This window comes from Brienomyrus brachyistius, chromosome 16 (genome assembly GCF_023856365.1).
Source record: "Brienomyrus brachyistius isolate T26 chromosome 16, BBRACH_0.4, whole genome shotgun sequence".
In the NCBI taxonomy this organism is placed as follows: domain Eukaryota; kingdom Metazoa; phylum Chordata; class Actinopteri; order Osteoglossiformes; family Mormyridae; genus Brienomyrus; species Brienomyrus brachyistius.
Window position 1 is genome coordinate 2,806,076 of NC_064548.1, and position 19,224 is coordinate 2,825,299.

At 43.7% G+C, this 19,224-nt stretch overlaps 2 protein-coding genes across 8 annotated transcripts in view; one reads left to right on the top strand and one right to left on the bottom strand.

Annotated features, from left to right (window-relative positions):
• The first annotated feature begins 8 nt into the window (after positions 1 to 8).
• Positions 9 to 15,088, top strand: wdr3 (WD repeat domain 3). 3 transcript variants are annotated; one of them, XM_048978712.1, is made up of 27 exons: positions 9 to 154; positions 810 to 1,005; positions 1,273 to 1,482; positions 1,695 to 1,813; positions 2,156 to 2,234; positions 2,422 to 2,517; positions 4,531 to 4,626; positions 4,747 to 4,848; positions 5,316 to 5,413; positions 5,691 to 5,792; positions 5,896 to 6,126; positions 6,750 to 6,843; positions 6,939 to 7,040; positions 7,150 to 7,235; positions 10,254 to 10,392; positions 10,625 to 10,681; positions 10,856 to 10,956; positions 11,072 to 11,183; positions 11,375 to 11,509; positions 11,681 to 11,731; positions 12,211 to 12,276; positions 12,356 to 12,448; positions 12,565 to 12,612; positions 12,757 to 12,800; positions 13,191 to 13,319; positions 14,323 to 14,416; positions 14,585 to 15,088. In XM_048978712.1, exons 2-27 carry the CDS (start codon positions 832 to 834, stop codon positions 14,738 to 14,740), a joined length of 2,814 nt encoding a protein of 937 aa, XP_048834669.1. In that variant the 5' UTR covers positions 9 to 154; positions 810 to 831; the 3' UTR covers positions 14,741 to 15,088. The 3 variants fall into 3 exon arrangements, with proteins under 3 accessions (XP_048834669.1, XP_048834668.1, XP_048834670.1); XM_048978711.1 differs by lacking the exon at positions 9 to 154 and adding an exon at positions 193 to 289; XM_048978713.1 differs by lacking the exon at positions 9 to 154 and adding an exon at positions 296 to 395.
• A 214-nt stretch (positions 15,089 to 15,302) lies between these two features.
• The window catches only part of spag17 (sperm associated antigen 17), a 55,809-nt gene continuing 51,887 nt past the window's right edge, over positions 15,303 to 19,224 (bottom strand). For all 5 annotated transcript variants that reach the window (XM_048978707.1, XM_048978709.1, XM_048978708.1 and 2 more), the window contains 7 exons: positions 18,399 to 18,497; positions 18,043 to 18,194; positions 17,114 to 17,304; positions 16,872 to 16,932; positions 16,604 to 16,742; positions 15,977 to 16,090; positions 15,303 to 15,452 (listed from right to left, as the gene is read on the bottom strand). In XM_048978707.1, the coding sequence (XP_048834664.1) occupies positions 15,996 to 16,090; positions 16,604 to 16,742; positions 16,872 to 16,932; positions 17,114 to 17,304; positions 18,043 to 18,194; positions 18,399 to 18,497 (737 nt within the window). In that variant the 3' untranslated portion in view covers positions 15,303 to 15,452; positions 15,977 to 15,995. The remainder of the gene's footprint in view (positions 15,453 to 15,976; positions 16,091 to 16,603; positions 16,743 to 16,871; positions 16,933 to 17,113; positions 17,305 to 18,042; positions 18,195 to 18,398; positions 18,498 to 19,224) is intronic.

Here is a 19,224-nt window from a genome sequence, read left to right on the forward strand (position 1 = left end):
TATTGACTCTCACATATAACATATAGAATTTTTCTATTTAAGTAATGAAGATACAATGATTCACATGTTCCGCAGATCGATCTTTCGGAAAGTGATTAGTTCATTGGTTGCTTCCTCCCCTGACCTCGCGCTGCCTGATCGCAGTATCTTAACGGTACGTTTATAGAACTGTAATATAAGCGTTTTGTAATGTTATTATATTTTTAGATTTAACAGCTGTTGCCGATCATACGTTGTCTGTGATATTTATGTGTTTTAGCGTAGATAGCCTAACAGATTGCTTGGAAAGGTAACTCGTGTAAAAGAAAGCTGACTAGCCAGACGCCACATGGGCTTGTTCAACTAGTAATATAGCGATGCATGTAGCGTGAAAGACACGCTTAAAGTTTCGCAATGTACGGAATTATCATGATATCGTGCCGCGGTGTTTTATACAAATAAAAGTCTTATATAAAAGTATTGCAACATATAGCGATAGCTCTATTAAACCAAAATTTTACTGGGATGGGTTTCATTTCCAACAAAGTTTCCCGGCTGTGTATATGAACAGGGTAACTGTGTTGGATTCTGGACCTCCTGGACAGTAATTGGGGGATTTACAGCTTAACTATACTACATATTATGCCAGTAAAATGAAAGCATCGTCAATAGGACCGTTAATATGGAGAATAATCAGAATTAGTTTAACTAATGTAATTGCCATGCATTGAAAACATTTTGTGATTCGGTTGGTATTGTTTATGGTTTGAATTTGCATGTAATAATTAAAATAGTAAGGAAACCATTATTCTTTGCTCCACAAACGACAGCACAAACTCCTGGCTGGCTGCCATGGGTTTAACCAAACAGTACCTGCGCTACGCTGCCAGCGCCGTGTTCGGCGTGATTGGAAGCCAGAAGGCCAACATTGCCTATGTCACCATGAGGGGAGGGGAGAAAGGACGCTACGTCGCCGTGGCCGCCTGCGAACATGTTTTCATATGGGATGTGCGGAAAGCAGAAAAGGTGAGGACTACGTAAAGCACTCGCACAACATGCAAAATGTAAAGCCGGAACCTGACCTAAATCCAGGTATTCTTACTGAGGCAATTAGGGCAAACTACATGACTGAGAAGTAGAATATTGCAAACATTTTGTCGTATTTTGAATTTGCAGCCTTAATCCATGCATTTCCTGGTTTTTTAAAAACACTAGGTCATAATGCAAATGATTTAAAGCACCAAAGAAACCCCATGCCAGTGGTTTTACTTACGCATCTTTCTCAAATCTCAGGTCCTGATTCTCCAGGGGAACAAATATGAAGTGACATATCTGTGCCCGTCCCCTGATGGTGGACACCTTGCCGTGGGCTACGAAGATGGCACTGTCCGCATATTCAACCTGCTGAGTGGCGAGAGTAGCATCTCCTTTAGTGGCCACAAGTCTGCAGTGACAGCCATAAATTACGATGGCCTTGGGGCAAGGCTGGTGACTGGGTCGAGGGTGAGATGAGAGAAATACTGCTATTTTTGATCTTGATGACCCTTTTGGTTTGGAGTATTTACATCAGTAGTATTGCTTTCTGTATCTTCCTTTGTTTTTTTTCCTTTCTGCTCTGCCCGGCAAACTTTCCAGTTTTTAACGATTTGGTGGAAAGTGCCAGTCTTTAAATCCTTGCATTATAAGGTAAACTTGGGTCCTGCTCCTCTGCCTAGGACACAGACGTGATTGTGTGGGATGTGATTAACGAGTGTGGCCTGTATCGGCTGAAAGGCCACAAGGACGCCATCACTCAGGTGCTGTTCCTGAAAGACAAGAATCTGCTGGTCACCAGGTAGTGTGCTGCTATTGCGCTTGTGAGCATGAGCCTCTGATGGGACATCCTGCTCGACCGTTTATCCTGGGCGGCAGGGAGCATGTTGTTTAAGGGCAGGGACTTTAACTTTTTAGGTGACTCCACCTCAATTGCTTCAGTGCATATTTAGTTGTGTAAACGTATGTAGGCCGAGCTAATCAAACCAATGCAATGTGATTTTTGTAAGTTTGTATTTTACAAGAATTTTTTATGACTGGATATGCAGCTTCAGATAAGATTGATGGGGAATATTTATCAGAAAGCTGTCACCTCCCAAATAAAGACATCCTTTTCAAATACAGCCAATGTAATGTTTTCCAGTTCAAAGGACACATTTGTGAAATGGTGGGATCTGGATACACAGCACTGCTTCAGGACCATGGTCGGTCACCGCAGTGAGGTGAGTGCCTCTCCTGATGATGAGAGTTTTTTGAGGGAAATGCAGCACTACTGATCAGAAACGGAAACGGAGATGCTCATGAATAATGCGAGTCTGCATTGCAGTTTGTATGTGGAGTTCCAGACTGAACAGCCACTACTTGAGGTGGGAGCTAGTGGGGTCACCAGTTTGTCCATTTGTCTCCCAGGTGTGGGGGTTGGTTCTGCTGAATGGGGAGAAGCGGCTGCTCACGGGCTGCGCTGACAGCGAGCTGAGGGCCTGGGACATCAGATACCTGGAGCCGGTAAGGGCTGCTTTCTGTGTAGATCCCCTTATGCTATGTCACTGAACCTGAGGCACTATTCCTGAAGCAGGTTGTTTGTCTGAATCCTAAAAAAGTAATAATGTGATTTTGAGGTTCACCAGCTTAAAGGGGTTGTTCACCCTAAAATCAAAAAATAACATTTTTCAGATAAGCCTTAGTGTTGTTTTTCCATCTAGATTAGGGGTCACTAACCTTTTTGAAACTGAGAGCTACTTCATGGGTACTGAGCCATACGAAGAGCTACCAGTTTCATACAGTCTTTTTAAATCATGTATAATAAACACGTTTTAAATTAACGTGTTATACATGTTTCACGAAGGAAACTGATAGATCATACTAGTGTACTATTCTTATCAAATGTATAGATGACAATAATGTAGAGCAAGAACAACAATGTGGTGAAACTGTTTCAGTGAGTAAAGATTCACTTTGCAATCTAAAAAGACACCTTTCTCGAAAACATGAGTGTGCTACGTGAAAACGCAAAGGCCAGAGCAAAACGCGAGCAAGTTTTATATGGTTGTAGCATATCAAGTCTATAAAGTAAATAAAAGTAAAAAAGCCTATTAAGTAAAATAAATTAGTTTTTTTTCATTCAAAGTAGGTCTAACAGGATTTTTGAAATTCACGTAACGCTGTCAGTGAAATTTTATTTTATAGAGAGACGCAGCAGCAGCATCAACAGAAAAAATTTAGGAATTTAAAACATGGATGCTTAGTCTGTATATTCTTTAGGCTATTAAGCCCACTTATTCCTTTATTTTTAAGCCTATTTTTGTGTGGGATGCCATTGCCAAACCTGCCCGTTGTTGCCTATATGTTGATTACAAATATTTTCTGTTCTGAGTGACAATGTTGCCGTTGCTCATATTTCTTTATGATATACGGCTTCGGTTTAAGGTGACGGTTGTTAGGTATGCAGATTATTTGTCCCTATTTTCTAGTGGAGCGAGTGTAGAGCGAGGAGCGGTGTTGAGTGGAGCGGCTTAGTGCGAATTAGAGCGGGGGAGCGGGCGGAGCCAACAGCCTCGTGAGCGAGCAGCGGAAATTCCCACTGCTCCGCTCACATGCTCCGGCGAGCACCATGTTGGTGATGCCTGATCTAGATTGTTGTGGTGAGAGTTGTCTAGTTTTGGAGATGTCAGAAGTAGAAATGTCAGGCTTCTTGCAAATATAATGGGACTGATGTGGGCATCAGCTACCAACAATAACAAATTGCAACAATGCTGTCTTAGTGAGTAGTAATAGCAGTATTGCTTAGATATTGTTAGCTCACCTTCCTGTTGAATTTTTTAAATGTATTTTTTTGATGCTTCATGCTTCATTCAGAAAGAATGTCATTCAGTCCCGTTATATTCCCAAGACACCTGACATTTCCACGTTCGATATCTCCAAAACTAGGAAACTCTCACAACAACAATATACATGAATAAATACCATTTCTAAAGAATATATATATTTTTTATTTTGTGGTGAACTGCCCCTTTAAGGTGTTGATGGGTCTTAAACCACAGTCACTGCTATTGGCCAGACACATCAAGCATCACTGTTTGTTTCTGTAGGCCACCTAAGTAAAGATGTGTGCTCACACAGCAGCAGTGGATGTGTATTAACCATATAAAAGTGGTGGGTGAATAAATCCCCTCCCAAATGACTGTCTTAGCCAGGATTGTGCTTGATTAGAATCTATGCTCCTTTGCTCTTTTTTTGAGTATCCTGGATGTTTTCACTGTTTTCTGAACCTGATTTTCTTGACCTGAATCTTGCAACCCACATTTTCAAGACGCGAATTTTACAACCTGAACTTGAATTTTAATTATAACACAAGTAACACAAATTCAGGTAAATATTCAATCTTGCGTTCTTTAATTGAAATTCAGGTAATGATATTAAAGTTCAGGCTAGCAAATCCAAATTTGCACTGTAGTGATTCTGATTTGATACTGTCAAAGTGGGCCATGGAATGATGCGACAGGTCCTTTGGTTTCTCAGAGTCTGGAGCACGGGGAGCCAAAGGAGAAGAAGGTGAAAGGGCTACTAAGTGAGGCTGAGGAGAGAGATGTAGGACCGGACGAGGATCCTGTGGAGGTGCGTTTTAAAGGCCTCACCTCCCTGGTCCCCGTGCAACCTGCCCGATAGCTGTGTTGTGTGTATTTGTGACTGTATAAGATGTGGTTTAGACTCAGATTTTTTAACCTCTCTTTTTAGAGAATCCTGACCTGCAAAAAGGCAGGCTCCATTCTGAGAAAAGCCAGGGACAGGGTGGTTACCCTGGTATCTGATCCCAGAGCCAAAGTGCTGCTCTGCCACGTGAGTACAGCCTCTTAACAGTGTTTTCCTACACTGTGTGAACGACACAGGCATCCCAGCAGGGGGTGCATGTGAGTGAAGAGGTTTCCCAGCAATTATTTAAGGGAAATGTGAAAAGCTTTCGTGTCTCTTTACACTGTAGTGTGTATGAAAATGTATGATTGATTGTCGTATGATTGAATGCATATGAAGTAATATCTGAAATGTCACATACAGATTGCATTTATTGGTTTAGTCGTGAATTATTTTTGCAGTCAGAGTTTAATAAACAGCAGTTCGTGTCAGGCTCGGCAAGTAAATGTAGTAGGTCACTGAATGTGATTAGTTAGTTATTAAATTTGTCGTCTTGGTGGGAGAAGGCCAGTGATTGGTTGTCATTATGTGAGTTACCAAGTGATGAGGGTTGTCTTACAGGGGGCAAGCCTCTGATTGGTTGCCTAATTAGTGTTGTCCATTTGTCTCTTAAGGGAACAGATGCCATGTTAGAAGTCTTCACTGTGTTGCCTGAAGAGGAGGTGCAGAGGAGGATGGAGAAGAAGCTGAAGAAAGCAAAGAAAAAGGCCAGGTCAGATGGGTGGGGTGTCAGATCTCAAACAGCCAAAAGCATTTTCTCATCAGATAACTGGAGGATGCTTTGAGGGCCTTTTCCCTGATTCTCTAAGGTAAATAGTGCCATATTTAGGTTGTTTTGTGAGCTTCTTCTTCTTGTGGTTACTTTCCTGTTTTCCTTTTCATTATATAAGTAAATCAGTACAGAACCTGCTTTGTAAGTATATCTTATGTACTTACAAAACACAGTGTATGACCTTTGACCCCCGATCCTTGAATTGCCTCTGTCACAGGGCCCAGGTGGGAACAGATGAAGTTTTGGAGCCAGTGGTGGAGAGGCAACTCGGTGATGAGATTCTTAACTTGGCCACTATTAAAGCTTCCTCCAAGATCAGGTTAGCTGTAACAACCCTATAAATAGGTTAACTTAGGGGGCCTGAAGTAATCATGAGGATGGGTAATGGTCCTTAACCACTGTACCCCCTGTTGTTGGGACAGATCAGCAGACTGCCTCCTGTCCCCCAGTGGAGAGATGAAAGTGGCCCTGCTTCTGCAGAACAACACTGTGGAGACATACAGCCTGAGCACGACAGAGAAGAGCCCCCAGGGCACCAAGACAGCACGGCTGACGCTGAGTGGGCACCGCACCGATGCACGTACCCTGGCCTTCAGCTCGGACAACATCGCTGTGCTGTCTGCCTCAGGGGACACAGCCAAAGTGTGGAACAGGTGGGGCCTGCTTTGTGTCTTACCTTACTTACTAGACCTTAGGAGTGGTGCTCAGTCACAGGTGGGTTCGGTTTGGTTACAGCTTACACAGGCCATGCATAATCCTTAAAAGAACATGGCCAGACAATGGTTAACGGGCTCTGGGAGACCATGGTCATCAGTGCTCTTCAGTACAGATTGAGTTCTAAACCCAAAACTAGTAACAAATTTTGCATTTCTTCTCCATGGTACTTGGAACAGGCTACTCTCAACTAACTTATGCAAAATTTATCTAAGATACTTAGCGGTTATGGATGCGCTAATGCAAAAAGGCGACATATGCCTGTAAGTAAATGTACACTTTTTCTGTTCATTGATTCAATATGTGTTAGTTTTAGTATGTGTACTAGTATAGTATTGGCTCATAGTTTTTGCTGTAAGTTGTCTTTATGAGAGATGAATTTGACATGTAAAATGTGACTTACGGCTTTGTGAAATGGGTTACCTACATCAGTCGAGAATTGCCTGCAGTAGTCTCTGGCTGCCAGCCTGTGGTAGTCTCTGGCTGGCTGGCTGCCTGCCTGCGGTAGTCTCTAGCTGGTCAGGCAACTGTGGTTCTAATGGGAAGTTCCTTCGCACATCAGGTCCACTCTGCAGGTGATCCGCACTATGGCGTGTGAGTATGCACTCTGCTCGACTTTCGTTCCTGGAGACCGACAGATCATCCTTGGAACCAAGGTATTGCTGGGCGTCTTCATAGTACGCAGGACCATTACTGTACGTGGTTTTTATGATCTGTAGGATCACCTGATCTTCTGACTGTCTTTTCCCAGAGCGGGAACATCCAGATATTTGAACTGGCATCAGGCAGCCTCTTAGAGACCACAAATGCCCATGAGGGGGCGCTGTGGTCCATTGCCCTCTCGCCTGACCAGGTACTCTGAGTGTGTGCATGCCTAGCAGCCCATTGTCTCCATTTGTCAAGCAATCTGTATTTCTGTTCTGCCTGTATTTCTGTAGTTTGACTTTTTTTTTTCTATTTAGAGGGGAATTGTCACTGGAGGTGCTGACAAGACTGTGAAATTCTGGGATTTCGAGTTGATTAAGGACCATGCGTCTGGGAGTAGCAAGTGGGTTTTTTGTATTGTCCATACTGAGTAAATCGGTACCACCTTGAGTAATCCTGAGTTCTAGTAACCTTGTGTTGACCTGAATGAGGCTGAGCTGTGTATTAGGCAATGTCAAATTTTTATGAAAGAATGGAAGGATGTGTAAATACGTTCTTGTATGTAAACCGAAGTAATAGTCACTGTAATGCTGGAGTGCCCACACTTTTCTACTTTTTTTTTTTTTTACTTATAAATGACCAAGTCAAAATGATCTACCTATTATAATATAAAAGTATTTGAAGGGTGTTTTCCTTCTTATTAAGGGTCCAAAGCACGAAGTGCTATGGAACCTTCTTGAAATTGTTAGGATTTTTTTTTTCTTCCCTAAAACTGAATGCCCAACCTAAACCGTAAGTCTTAGGCCTACCAAATTTGGCAGGCAGATGTCAATTCCTAGCCACTACTCAGGCCCTCCGACCCGTCCCAGTCAGTCAGTTTTTTTTCTACACATTCTGGCAGCCGTGTCCTACCAACTTGCCATTTGGACTATGAAGCTCCGCCTACTTAGATTTTTTGCTAATTTGCATAATTTCAAATCCTACTTTTTTCTTAAAGTCCTACCTTGTCCTACCAAATCAGACAAGTCAGGTGTCAAATCAGAACTCTCAGCTGATCAATAATTATGCAAAAAAATTTGACATTTGCCTATCCTACGGCCATTGGCCACGCCCAAACAATGTCCAAATTTGTCCAGTTTTGGTCTGACTGCTATAACTTGGCGCAGCCTTGTCCTACCTCTACCAAATTTGAAATCCTACCTCTCTACCCCATTCTGGGGACACGCTCCAAGGCAAGCCGCATTTCGTCCATAGGGGGTGCTACAACTAGCACCTGTCTATATCTCCTGACTGCCTTGGACAATCCGAGTGAAACTTGGCAGATATGTACTAGGACCCAGCTTGAGGTCAGACAAGTACAATGAAAGTCATAAGTCCTAAAAGTGTGGCCACCAACAGCCAATCAAAATCAAGCAACCGTTTGACAAGCTTAACGATGGCCAATCTAGACCAAATTTGGCTCGTACATTTGTCCTCCAACCCTCTGCCCACCCTGTAAAGGACACCTCATTTTGCCAAATGGGGGCGCGACACCATTGTGAGCTACCACCAGCAGACACACCCTTACTGTACTGGTGCTACACCCATTTCAATCAGACAGCTATATCTCAGGCCCGCTTAAGTCTATGCTCACCAAATTTGACAGACTGATGTAGCATTCCTCACCAGACGTACCCTCTAAATTTCGTGTCGATTGGTCAAACGGGAGCACTACGGCCGCTGTTTATATATGTCCAAGACCCAGCTAGGCTAATTTAGCTAAAATGAGTTACCAGATCAGGTAGGAAGCTCTCTCCCTATCTCAGCCTTCTTACCCAAAGCAGTGTCTGGCTCAGTGGGCTAAGCCTGTATGCTTGCAATCAGAGGGTGGCCGGTTCGAATCCAGCTTCGGTGGGTACTTGAGCTAGGTGTCCCAACAGGAGCCTGCTGGTGTCAGTCAGTCCTCTTGCTCTCTGCCGTTCTTTCTCTACTACTTATCCCACCTGTCCAATGGTCCTACCCTTTGGACCCTTCAGTCACTGCCTGCAGTTACTAGTTGTTATTTATTATTACTATTATTATTATTAATTTCCCTTTGGGATAAATTTTTGAACTGAACTGGGATTTTAGTTCCTTCACCTTTCTCTCTCTCGGCTCACTTTTTGGAGGGAAGTTAATGTCGTAGTTTCCCTTTTTCGGAATAGCCATGGCAGACTGACAGATGAGGCAAACGCACTTCGAATATGACATTGTGGAAAAAACAGTCCTCCTCCCGTTCTGTATGGAAGTGGTAGGTTTTTGGCTTCTTACTTGGTCCAGCTCCCCCATTCATTTTTATACCCTTTCTAAGATTAGTAGAAATAATTTGGAAGCTGACTAGGCAACTCTGTAGCTTTCTAGAGTTTTACAGCAGCTGGCGCGGTTGAACGCATCATCCATCCTCTATTATTTTTTTTTCTGCCATACGAACTACCCAGACTTTGTGATCGACCAGTAGATTGCGATCTACATATTGGGCACCCCTACTGTAATGTTTACTATGTGTAGTGATCACGGAAACAGTAAAATATCTCTCCTGTCTTTCGGTATAAATACATCTGTTAGGGCTGCAACAACTATTCAGTTTTGATAAATTTGAAAATGAAAATAGTAATTACAGAATCCATTTGTTGGCTGTATTAACACAGTAGAAGTAGTGACAACAGGCTCTTGATTGAAACGGAAAAAATGGCCGAAGGAAGGCAGTGATAGCAATTCGGCTGTCATTGGCCAGATGAGTCAGAGGCCTGGCATTTTTCACACGAGTGCGGTGTAGTTGTGCACAGTGTGAAATATGCAGCAACAGACCCATTGGCATGTACAACATGCAAGTATCAGCATTCCAAATGGAAACATCCTCATGCAACATGAAGTAGCTTACATTTGCTTACTAGTTTGAAACGTGTAGATGGCTACATTTAGCACAATAAGAATCAGCATTTTTTGGACAATACATTTTGTGAAACAATCATTAGGCATCTCTATACATTTATAAGGTTGTGGGACCAGTCTGGCATTGCAGTGACAATATGCTGTTGTGTAATATATGCTGGTCATTAAACATGTTTAGCACTTTTCATTAAACAGTTTTTTTTTGCACTGCAAGAATATGCTATAGAATAACCAAATATTATGATAGAAAAAGTTGAATTTCAAGCTATTAAGTAGGTGCTGTATATACTGCATTGTGGGGACCAGATGTCCTTACAATGTGATTAAAAACCTGTTATTTTGACATTGTGGGGACTGCCTTTTTGGTCCCCGCAAGGGGAAACTCAGTTTTATAAAAATCTGTAACTGCAATCAATCATTTTGTTTGGTTACTTGTGGTCAAGGTTGTTAGAGCTGGGTTTAGGGTTATGCCCATTGAAATGAATGTGTGCGTGTTTGCCATGCCCACCAGGAGGCTGACAGTGAAGCACACACGCACGCTGCAGCTGGATGAGGATGTTCTCTGTGTCCGTTACACTCCTGACCAGCGGCTGCTGGCTGTCTCCCTGCTGGACTGCACCGTCAAGGTGTTCTACACTGACACACTGAAGGTGCGGTCCCCCATCCTCTCCTTCAGCCAAACGGATCTGCATGACTCTTCCTTTTGTTTACAAAAACAGATGTTTAACCTGCTCTACAAAGCCTGCAAGCGATATGTGTGGTGTTATTGATTGGGGGAACTAGTATTAATTCTGGGAGTTATTCTTGTGTGAGACCCATGCTATATAAGATATCCAAGTATCGGCGAAGGTGATTCATATGTTACCTGTTTCTGTACTCCAGTTCTCTCTGTCACTGTACGGACACAAGCTGCCAGTTCTCTGCATGGATATTTCTCACGTGAGTGATGGCCTGTCAGCTTCTGCTTATGAATTTCCGTAATCATTATCATCATCCATATTATCCTACAGCCCACAATTATATATGCAGTTATTTAGCTAGAGGAGAAATACTGTTCAGGTATTTGGTGGACAGCAAAATGAGTCAGTGTTTGTGTGTCCATGTGCTTCTCAGGACAGCACCCTCATTGCAACTGGCTCTGCAGACCGCAATGTCAAAATTTGGGGTCTAGACTTTGGAGACTGCCATCGCTCCATGTTTGCGCATGACGACAGGTAGCATTCTGGGGTTTCCCCTTGACGTAACGACTGTCTGAAACTGAGCTTCATAAAGACTTCAAAAACACTGGTTCAGTTCACTGAGGCCTTCCTCATAATGTCTTCCTTTCAGCGTTATGTTCCTCCAGTTTGTACCTAAAACCCACCTCTTCTTTACGGCTGGGAAGGACAAGAAGATCAAGCAGTGGGATGCAGACAAGTTTCAGCACATCCAGACATTAGAGGTAATGCGCCACTTTAGAATCCATTTCTGAGCACCAGGATCTGATGTCTCCATAATTTACCACAAATATTTTTGCTCTGAAAAATGAGCAATTTATCAACATTTACAAACACTGAAGAGTGCTGGACTTCTGGTTGATCCCCCTTCTCTTGTGTTAACCTCCAATCCCAATCCCTGACCCCCCGGCTTCAGGGCCACCACCGAGAGGTGTGGTGCCTGGCCATCAGCCCCAGTGGGGACCACCTGGTGTCATCATCCCATGACAAGTCTCTGCGGCTATGGGAAAGGACCAGGGAGCCTATTATCTTGGAGGAAGAGAGAGAGATGGTGAGACAGCAAGGCGGTGGTAGTGTTGAGGCATGAGGAGAGAAAGACAGTGAAAATGTGGGCAGGAAGAGGAAGCAGGTGTTTGGGGAGGAGGGTGGGCTTGATGTGCTAAGGAAGGTGTTCCCCTTTGAGAGGTGGTTTATTTGCATTCACTATTTTTTTTTTCTCCAGGAGAGAGAAGCCGAGTTTGAAGAAAGCGTGGCAAAAGGGGAGGAGCCAGTGGTAAAATATGTCTCAGTCTTTAGTCCTCTGTGTCCCTGACTAAAACTCTGTATCTAATTACATCTGAAGGGTCATTTGTGAGGACTTGTTAAGCTGTCCATTTACTGGACAAGCTGTCCATTTGGATTAGCTGTGCATTTACCGTCCATTTGGTTTAGCTGTCCATTTACCGTCCATTTGGTTTAGCTGTCCCTTTACTGGACAAGCTGTCCATTTGGTTTAGCTGTCCCTTTACTGGACAAGCTGTCCATTTGGTTTAGCTGTCCATTTACTGGACAAACCGTCTATTTGGATTAGCTGTCCATTTACCGTCCTTTTGGTTTAGCTGTCTATTTACTGGACAAACCGTCTATTTGGATTAGCTGTCCATTTACCGTCCTTTTGGTTTAGCTGTCTATTTACTGGACAAGCTGTCCATTTGGATTAGCTGTCCATTTACCGTCCATTTGGTTTAGTTGTGCATTTACTCTGCATTCTAGGTTCCTGGTGAGACCACAGGAGAAGCAGGTCCTGCTGGGAAGAAAACCATGGAGACAGTGAAAGCTGTGAGTATCTGTAGGAGGCTGGAGTGATGACTAACATATTGACCAGTTTGTGTTGATCAGAATGTGTCTTTGCCTCTAGGCAGAGCGTATAATGGAGGCTTTGGAGCTCTACAGAGAAGAGACCAAGAATCTAGAGGATCACCAAGCAGCGTGCCAGGCAGCAGGGAAGCAGGTGGGTCACCTGGACAGGGCATGGTCATCTAACACATCACACTGAAAGTGCTCCTCCTTGCATTTTTCACCATTTTGAAGTACACACTGGTACTAACTGGGCCTCTTCTTCCCCAGTTGCCACCACCTAAGCTGAATCCCATCCTCGTGGCCTTTGGAAACACAGTGAGTAAAACTTCAAGCTAAGAGTTTCATATCTGCTTGTAAATACAGATACAGAAACGTATCTGTCCATTATTATGTGGAACATGATTAAATTCTCAACTTCTGAATTGTTCTCTTATTTCTGTTTGCTTTCTTTTCCAACAGCCTTCACGCCATGTCCTGGAAACCATAAAAAAAGTCAAATCCAGGTATTACATATTTTTTATTTTGGCTGAATTTTGTTTTGTGTGACAGCAGGTTACAACAGCACACAAAATTCACAGGTCAGTATGCTCTGTGGTTTTCGGTTCATGGTTTGCTGCAATTTTGGTGCAGCAGGGAAAACCAGGATTTGTTTTGAATTTTTTTATTTGTAAAACTGCAAATAAATAAGTAAATTAAAGACATTCAAATAAAACTGCGGGGCGGCATGGTGGTGTAGTGGTTAGCACTGTTGCCTCACACCTCTGGGACCCGGGTGAGTCACAGAGTTTGCATGTTCTCCCCATGTTGTCGTGGGGTTTCAGTAGGATAAGCGGTTTGGACAACGGATAGATGGATGGACTCTGATGGTTGCTTGTTGTGCTCTAACCATACAGTGAACTGGAAGTGTCCCTTCTGGTGCTGCCATTCCAGTACATCCCTGACCTGCTCTCCCTCTTCAATGGGTTCATCCAGGATGGCCTAGAGGTGGAGCTGGTCTGCAGATGCCTCTTCTTTTTGCTCAGGTATGTATCATTTCAACCAGGGCTGGTTTAATCCTCTGGGGTCTAGAAGCAGTGATCACACTTTCACTGACTGGGGCATGGTCACACATTTCATTCAATATCATAATTTATTTGCCATGAATTAAGTTTATTTCTTATATATTGGTTTTGGTGTTAAACTAATCTTAATCGTAGTGTACATTGTAAATATGTCAGATTTATGTGAAGTTTGTAATTTGAAATCAAAGTATAGACATTGCAAAATGCAGTTTGGAACACTTGCAGAAACATTATAAAAGTACATAGTAAGCAATGGTGGAAGTTTGTTTTGATTTCAGATATCTGATCACCAAAGTCTTGGCTACATGAAGATGATTAAATGGTGTAGTTGCAACGTTCAGTTGGATAAATAAGAAAAATCTAACTCATGTCACTATTTCTGGGCTCCTTTCATTGAATATGTAGGAGCTCTCATGTGTATGAATGAGCCATTCACACCTGGCCACATCCTCCCCCCCTTTTATGGCGCTGATGGGGATGTATCTGGTTCGCATTTCACTGTTGTGTAGTTCATAAAATTACCATGTGAATGCGATTTGAATACGCAGAAATGCGGCCATTTAGAATACGAATAGCGATCTTCAGCTGAGGGCAGCGCTACACGCTCCCAATGCAGGTAAAACAAAGAAAGGTGACATGGTTTACTTTTTTGCCGATTTTAACCTAATTTTACAAACTTTAATACTTCTGACAATGGACCTTTTGAAAAGAAAATTACAGATTTAGTCCGCATTAGAAGTTTTTCATTGTTCAGCCAGATGTCAGCCGTTAAATGCAAGTCAAGTATATGGTGGTCATGTGCTGTTTATCCAAGGTCACGCAGGCTTAGGTAGTTTGATATTCATAATGCTCAAATCTACAAATTAATGTAGTCGTATGTATTCTTTGTTTACTTTTGTATGCTATTCATTTTTCTGGTAATAGTGATTAGAGATGCATAAGTAGTCTCTTTCTCCCACTCCAGAATTCACTTTGGCAGGATATCCAGCAATCAGATGCTGCTGTCAGTTATTAATGACCTGAGGACAAACACAGTCTCCAAAGTGCGGGAGATTAGGGTGAGTAATCGGACAGGGCTGGTTGGGAAGCCTTTTCGCAGATAGGGTATGCAGTTCTGGGATTGTGACCACCCTATGGTGGGGTGACCTGCAAATCTTTCTCATTGGAATTGACTGGAAGATGTTTTTAATGAAAGGCCCATACTGACTTTCTTCATTCTCTATCAGGATGTACTTGGTTTCAACAGCGCTGGGCTACAGTACCTGCAGCATGAAGTCGAGGCCAGGGAGGATGTGATGTTCTTTACAGATGCCACTGACCGTTTTGAAGAGAAGAGGAGGAAGAGGAAGAAGAGGGAGAGAGCCATCCTCACCATTGCATGAGATGGACCTCTCAACCTATGGACCGTACAAACCTCAGTGCATGTGTGGCTACATGGGCCTGTTCAGCCTGAGATCATGTTAAAGCCTGTCAGTCGTTAGAATCCATGAAAATCATCCAGATTTTACAGCAATAATTTTATTATACAGAAACAGGTAACATAATAGCTCAACAGCTGCATGGAACTCATCAGGGGTCACTGTCCTCACTAGTGTCAGGTTTTGTGGGTTGGTTGGTTTCTTGTTGCATTTTGAAATGTTGAATTTTTAAAGTCTCAGAGATTGTATACGTGCATATGGTTCATAAAACATTTTTTAAAGTACTGAAATAAAGCTTGCATTCCATTTTGATGGTGATCCACAAGGCACTAACAGACTTCATGACCACCCTGTAGTAGCTGTAGTGATTTAAGGACCCTTTGTAGCTAGACTAAAGACTAGCAAGAGTATTTTGCTTTTAAGCTTACTTCCTACACAGCAGGAACCCCGAAGATTCTGGGGCAGATGCACACCACCTCTGTCTTTCTCTCTCATACCACATTCATATATCTGACAGGAAACCAAATGCCAGAAAGATATTTTATTCATTGTCACATATTATGCATAAAGCATAGCTATAAATAGCACAGTTCAGACCAGTTTCCATATCTGTATCTTGTCGGGATTGCAGTTCAGCATTTTCAGGAAGAAAATGGGACATAGATCTGTTCTTCAGCTAAACGTTCAAAGAGAGAAAGAAAATGCTTTAAGACACTGCATTTTAAACATTAGGAGGTGTTCCACTAAGCAGGATTTCTGGATGTCATGATGTCCAATAGGAATGCTCCTTACCTAAACTCTTGTTGGACAATCATGACTTCTAGCTTAACCCAGCTAATGAGAAATCCTGTTTTGTGGAACACTCCCCAGATTTTGGGGACTCGAGTGGAGTAGATGACACAATGTAAACCATTGAAGATCTTGTCACCAAAGTGCAGAGGAGGCGTCTCCCTTGGTAAAATTTGTGGACCCGGGAAGCAGGGATTCTCTGTAAATCGTTGCAAATTTTCCATGGTCATCTGATATCAAAACAGGCACTCTGCCCAGTTTGCTGGCTGGGGGGGGGTCCCCTTGGGAAAACTTGCAGTGGACTATTGACTGTGATTGGCCTGGGGGCAGATGCCCCCGCTTCTGCTCCTCTGCCTCCTGCACTACTGCTGTCACCCAAAAGCAAATGACAGCCTCAACTTGCAGACCTACCAGGAAGCCATCTCTGGAATTAGGGGACTCCCTGTTGGACCTCAGCCATGCCCATCCGTCCCCGGCGGCCGTCTTGCTGTACCCTGCTATCGTACAGCTTCTCTGACAGCACTGGTGCAGGATATGTTAAGGAACTGGCTTGGACTAGGAGTATTTCAGCAAAGTCTGGAGAATAGCAGGATAAAGAAGTGGCTAGGGCAGACCTGGGTGAAATTTAGGGCCTATGTGATTATAAAAAAAAAAATAATGGAAAATTTTATGTTTAAATCTATGAAGATTTTTTTTGCCTACAGATATCTCTCTGAATTAATAATAAATACATACAGCTCTGAAAAAAAAGAGGCCACTTCATATTTTTTAAGAATCTGCATTGTTAAATCCTGGTTTATTGCTGGTACTTTTGGCAGAAGGCTACACTTACGCCTACCCAGCCCTAACCTGAACCATAAGCAACCAAACACAAAATAGAAGACTTTCTGGCATTTTTAGTCTTTTGATTGCACTCACGGATTTTTTTTTTATATATAAAACTATATACATACCCCCCCCCCCCTCCAACACACACACACAGTTCTCATAACTGATGTTACTCCCAATAAAGCTAAATGATGAATGGCTGTAGGATATTTGCAGACACAGGAAGGTAGAGGATCTCTGTCTCTGTGAGAATCTCTATCTGGTGAGAGAGGTGAGCCTCTGTGTCTGGGTCTTGAGGCTCCTGGGTAAATAGTTGAACCTGCAGGTCTGTCTTCATCCCTGCTGCCACCTGCAGGACATAGAGGGAGACGAACAGAGTAACAGAAAACAGACTTCACAGTGGCTTCATATTCAGTATAAATACAGACAATCTGCAAAGGGGGAACACTACCACAGCAAAAGAAGATAACAGACTCACAGGGCCAGGCTGGTAGGTTACTCTGAGGCCAGTGGAAGGAGGCGCCTGCTTCACGCTGAACCTGGAACAGCAGGGAAGTGAGATTCAGGCATATGCTGCCGGTCCTGCTATGTCCTCCCTTCAGCAATTATGATCAAAGGATGACGAATAGCACATAGGAATCAATTGCCATCTGGAACTGACTCTGTTAGACTCAGCTGTCAGCAGGTGCATTGAGGCAGGTCATGGTGTGGGGTCTTTACCTGCAGGAGTCGAGTCCTACGTTTCTCATGATTACAGGCACAGAGTAGCTAACCCCACCCCTCAGCATGCCGAAGTCCACATTAGTGGGGAGCAGTTCAAACCCCCGCAAGGCGACCTTCGCAGCCCCAGCCAGGGCCGACACCGATGCGGTGCGCAGAGTCCTCCTCACAGGCTCCTCGGCTCTTAGAAACTGGCCAAAGGAAGGCAAGAACCGGAGAATGGCTGAATGTGCCATGTCAAATGCAGTGATGTTCTCATGTCACCTAGAATGCATTTTTAATGGCTCCAAGAGTTCATGATTTAAATCAGTGTTACCCAACCTGGGAAGATGGGAGGGAGCAAAAACTTAGACTGTCAGCAGCCATGCTGCCTGTAGTTCAGACTATATAATCCAACTAAAGCTATGCAGGTTTGGGCTGGGCTAGTACTTGGATGGGAGACCAACAAGGAAAGCTTGGTTGCTGCTGGATGAGGTGTTGGTGTGGCCAACAGGGTAGCAGATCCTGCGGTCTGTGTGGATCCCAATGCCCCAGTGCAGTGATAGGGACACTGTGCTGTAAAAATGGTGCTATTCTTCATATCAGATCTAAATCTGAGGTTGTAAAAAATCCCTGGGCACCTTTCGAAAGAGTAGGGGTGATACCCCGATGCCCTGGCCAATATTGCCCACTGTGGCCCTTTCAAATCTGGCTTCCTAACCATCCCCTGAATCTAATTGGTGAATTTTCTCCTGCCCCTTCACCACTTTAGCTACTGTGTGGGGAGCGTACTGCAGAATGGCTGCTGTTGCATCATCCAGGTGGGTGATTCACAGTGGGGGGTTGAAGTGGCTCTATGTAAATGTGTCTTTCATTCATTCTGTCTAGGGGTCCCCAAGGAGCAGGTTGGGAAAAACTAGTTTAAATGGGGAAAGTGCGTGTGCTGGTACCTTGTGATTGGGCAGGCTCCAGGGCCTGGCAGTGAGGAGAACAGGGGGCAGGCACACCCTCTCCTTGCGGGGGCTTCCTGTCACATCCATGGCCAGGCTGAGTGATCTACCCCTCCTCTTTCTCACATACAGAGGCCCCTGCAAGCTCACACCTAAAAGAAGACCATTAAACGTTTGGGTTAATGTTTGACTAGTGATGTAGATTCCCTGTAAATGTCCTGTCTGTTGCACTAAAGCATCTCCAAACATGACTGTAAGATGGGAACATCATGAGAACATCCTGTCTCAGAGACACTGCTAGTCCATTCATTCAATGTCTGTTGCCTGCATTCTTTGCCTCCATAGCAGGAACTAACCTTCTGAATCCTGTGGACCTTGTCTCCGGAAGTCCCTATATCTAGGGTCCAGTGGAGGGCCCTCCATCTGCACCTCAGAGCGGAGGTCATGGCCATTCGCTGAATAAGATACATCAGAAGTGAGCCCAACCCAAGGGGCCGAGGTCACATACAGTCAGACCTAGACTACTATATAAAAAAACAACACTGGGGTACAGGCTCTCAAATGATGTCAACTGTTAAGGATTCAAACTAACAGTGACTGTCATCTATCTGTGCTCTTATTTTGTTTCTAAACAGTTGTGTTGGGTAGGGCTACACTATATCTATAGTAAAATTAACAGAACTTGTATTGTCCATGAAATACATAGCGTTTCATATACTTACACTAGCATATGTCTATGGTAGTAAATATCATGACACCTGACTGGACTGTGACATTTACAGCATCTTGCAAAAGTATTCATCCCCCATGGTGTCTGTCCTGTTTTCTCACATTACCTGCTGGACTTAAAATGGACTTTGGGGAGGAGTTACTGTAGCACCCTTTTATTTACACAACATGCCTCCCACTCTAAAGATTTTTTATGTGACACAAGCGGGGGCAGCATGGTGGTGCAGTGGTTAGCACTGTTGCCTCATACCTCTGGGTTCGAGTCTCCGCCTGGGTCACATGTGTGTGGAGTTTGCATGTTCTCCCCATGTCGTCGTGGGGTTTCCTCCGGGTACTCTGGTTTACCCCCACAGTCCAAAGACATGCTGAGGCTAATTGGATTTGCTAAATTGCCCGTAGGTGTGCGTGTGAGAGTGAATGGTGTGTGAGTGTGCCCTGCGATGGGCTGGCCCC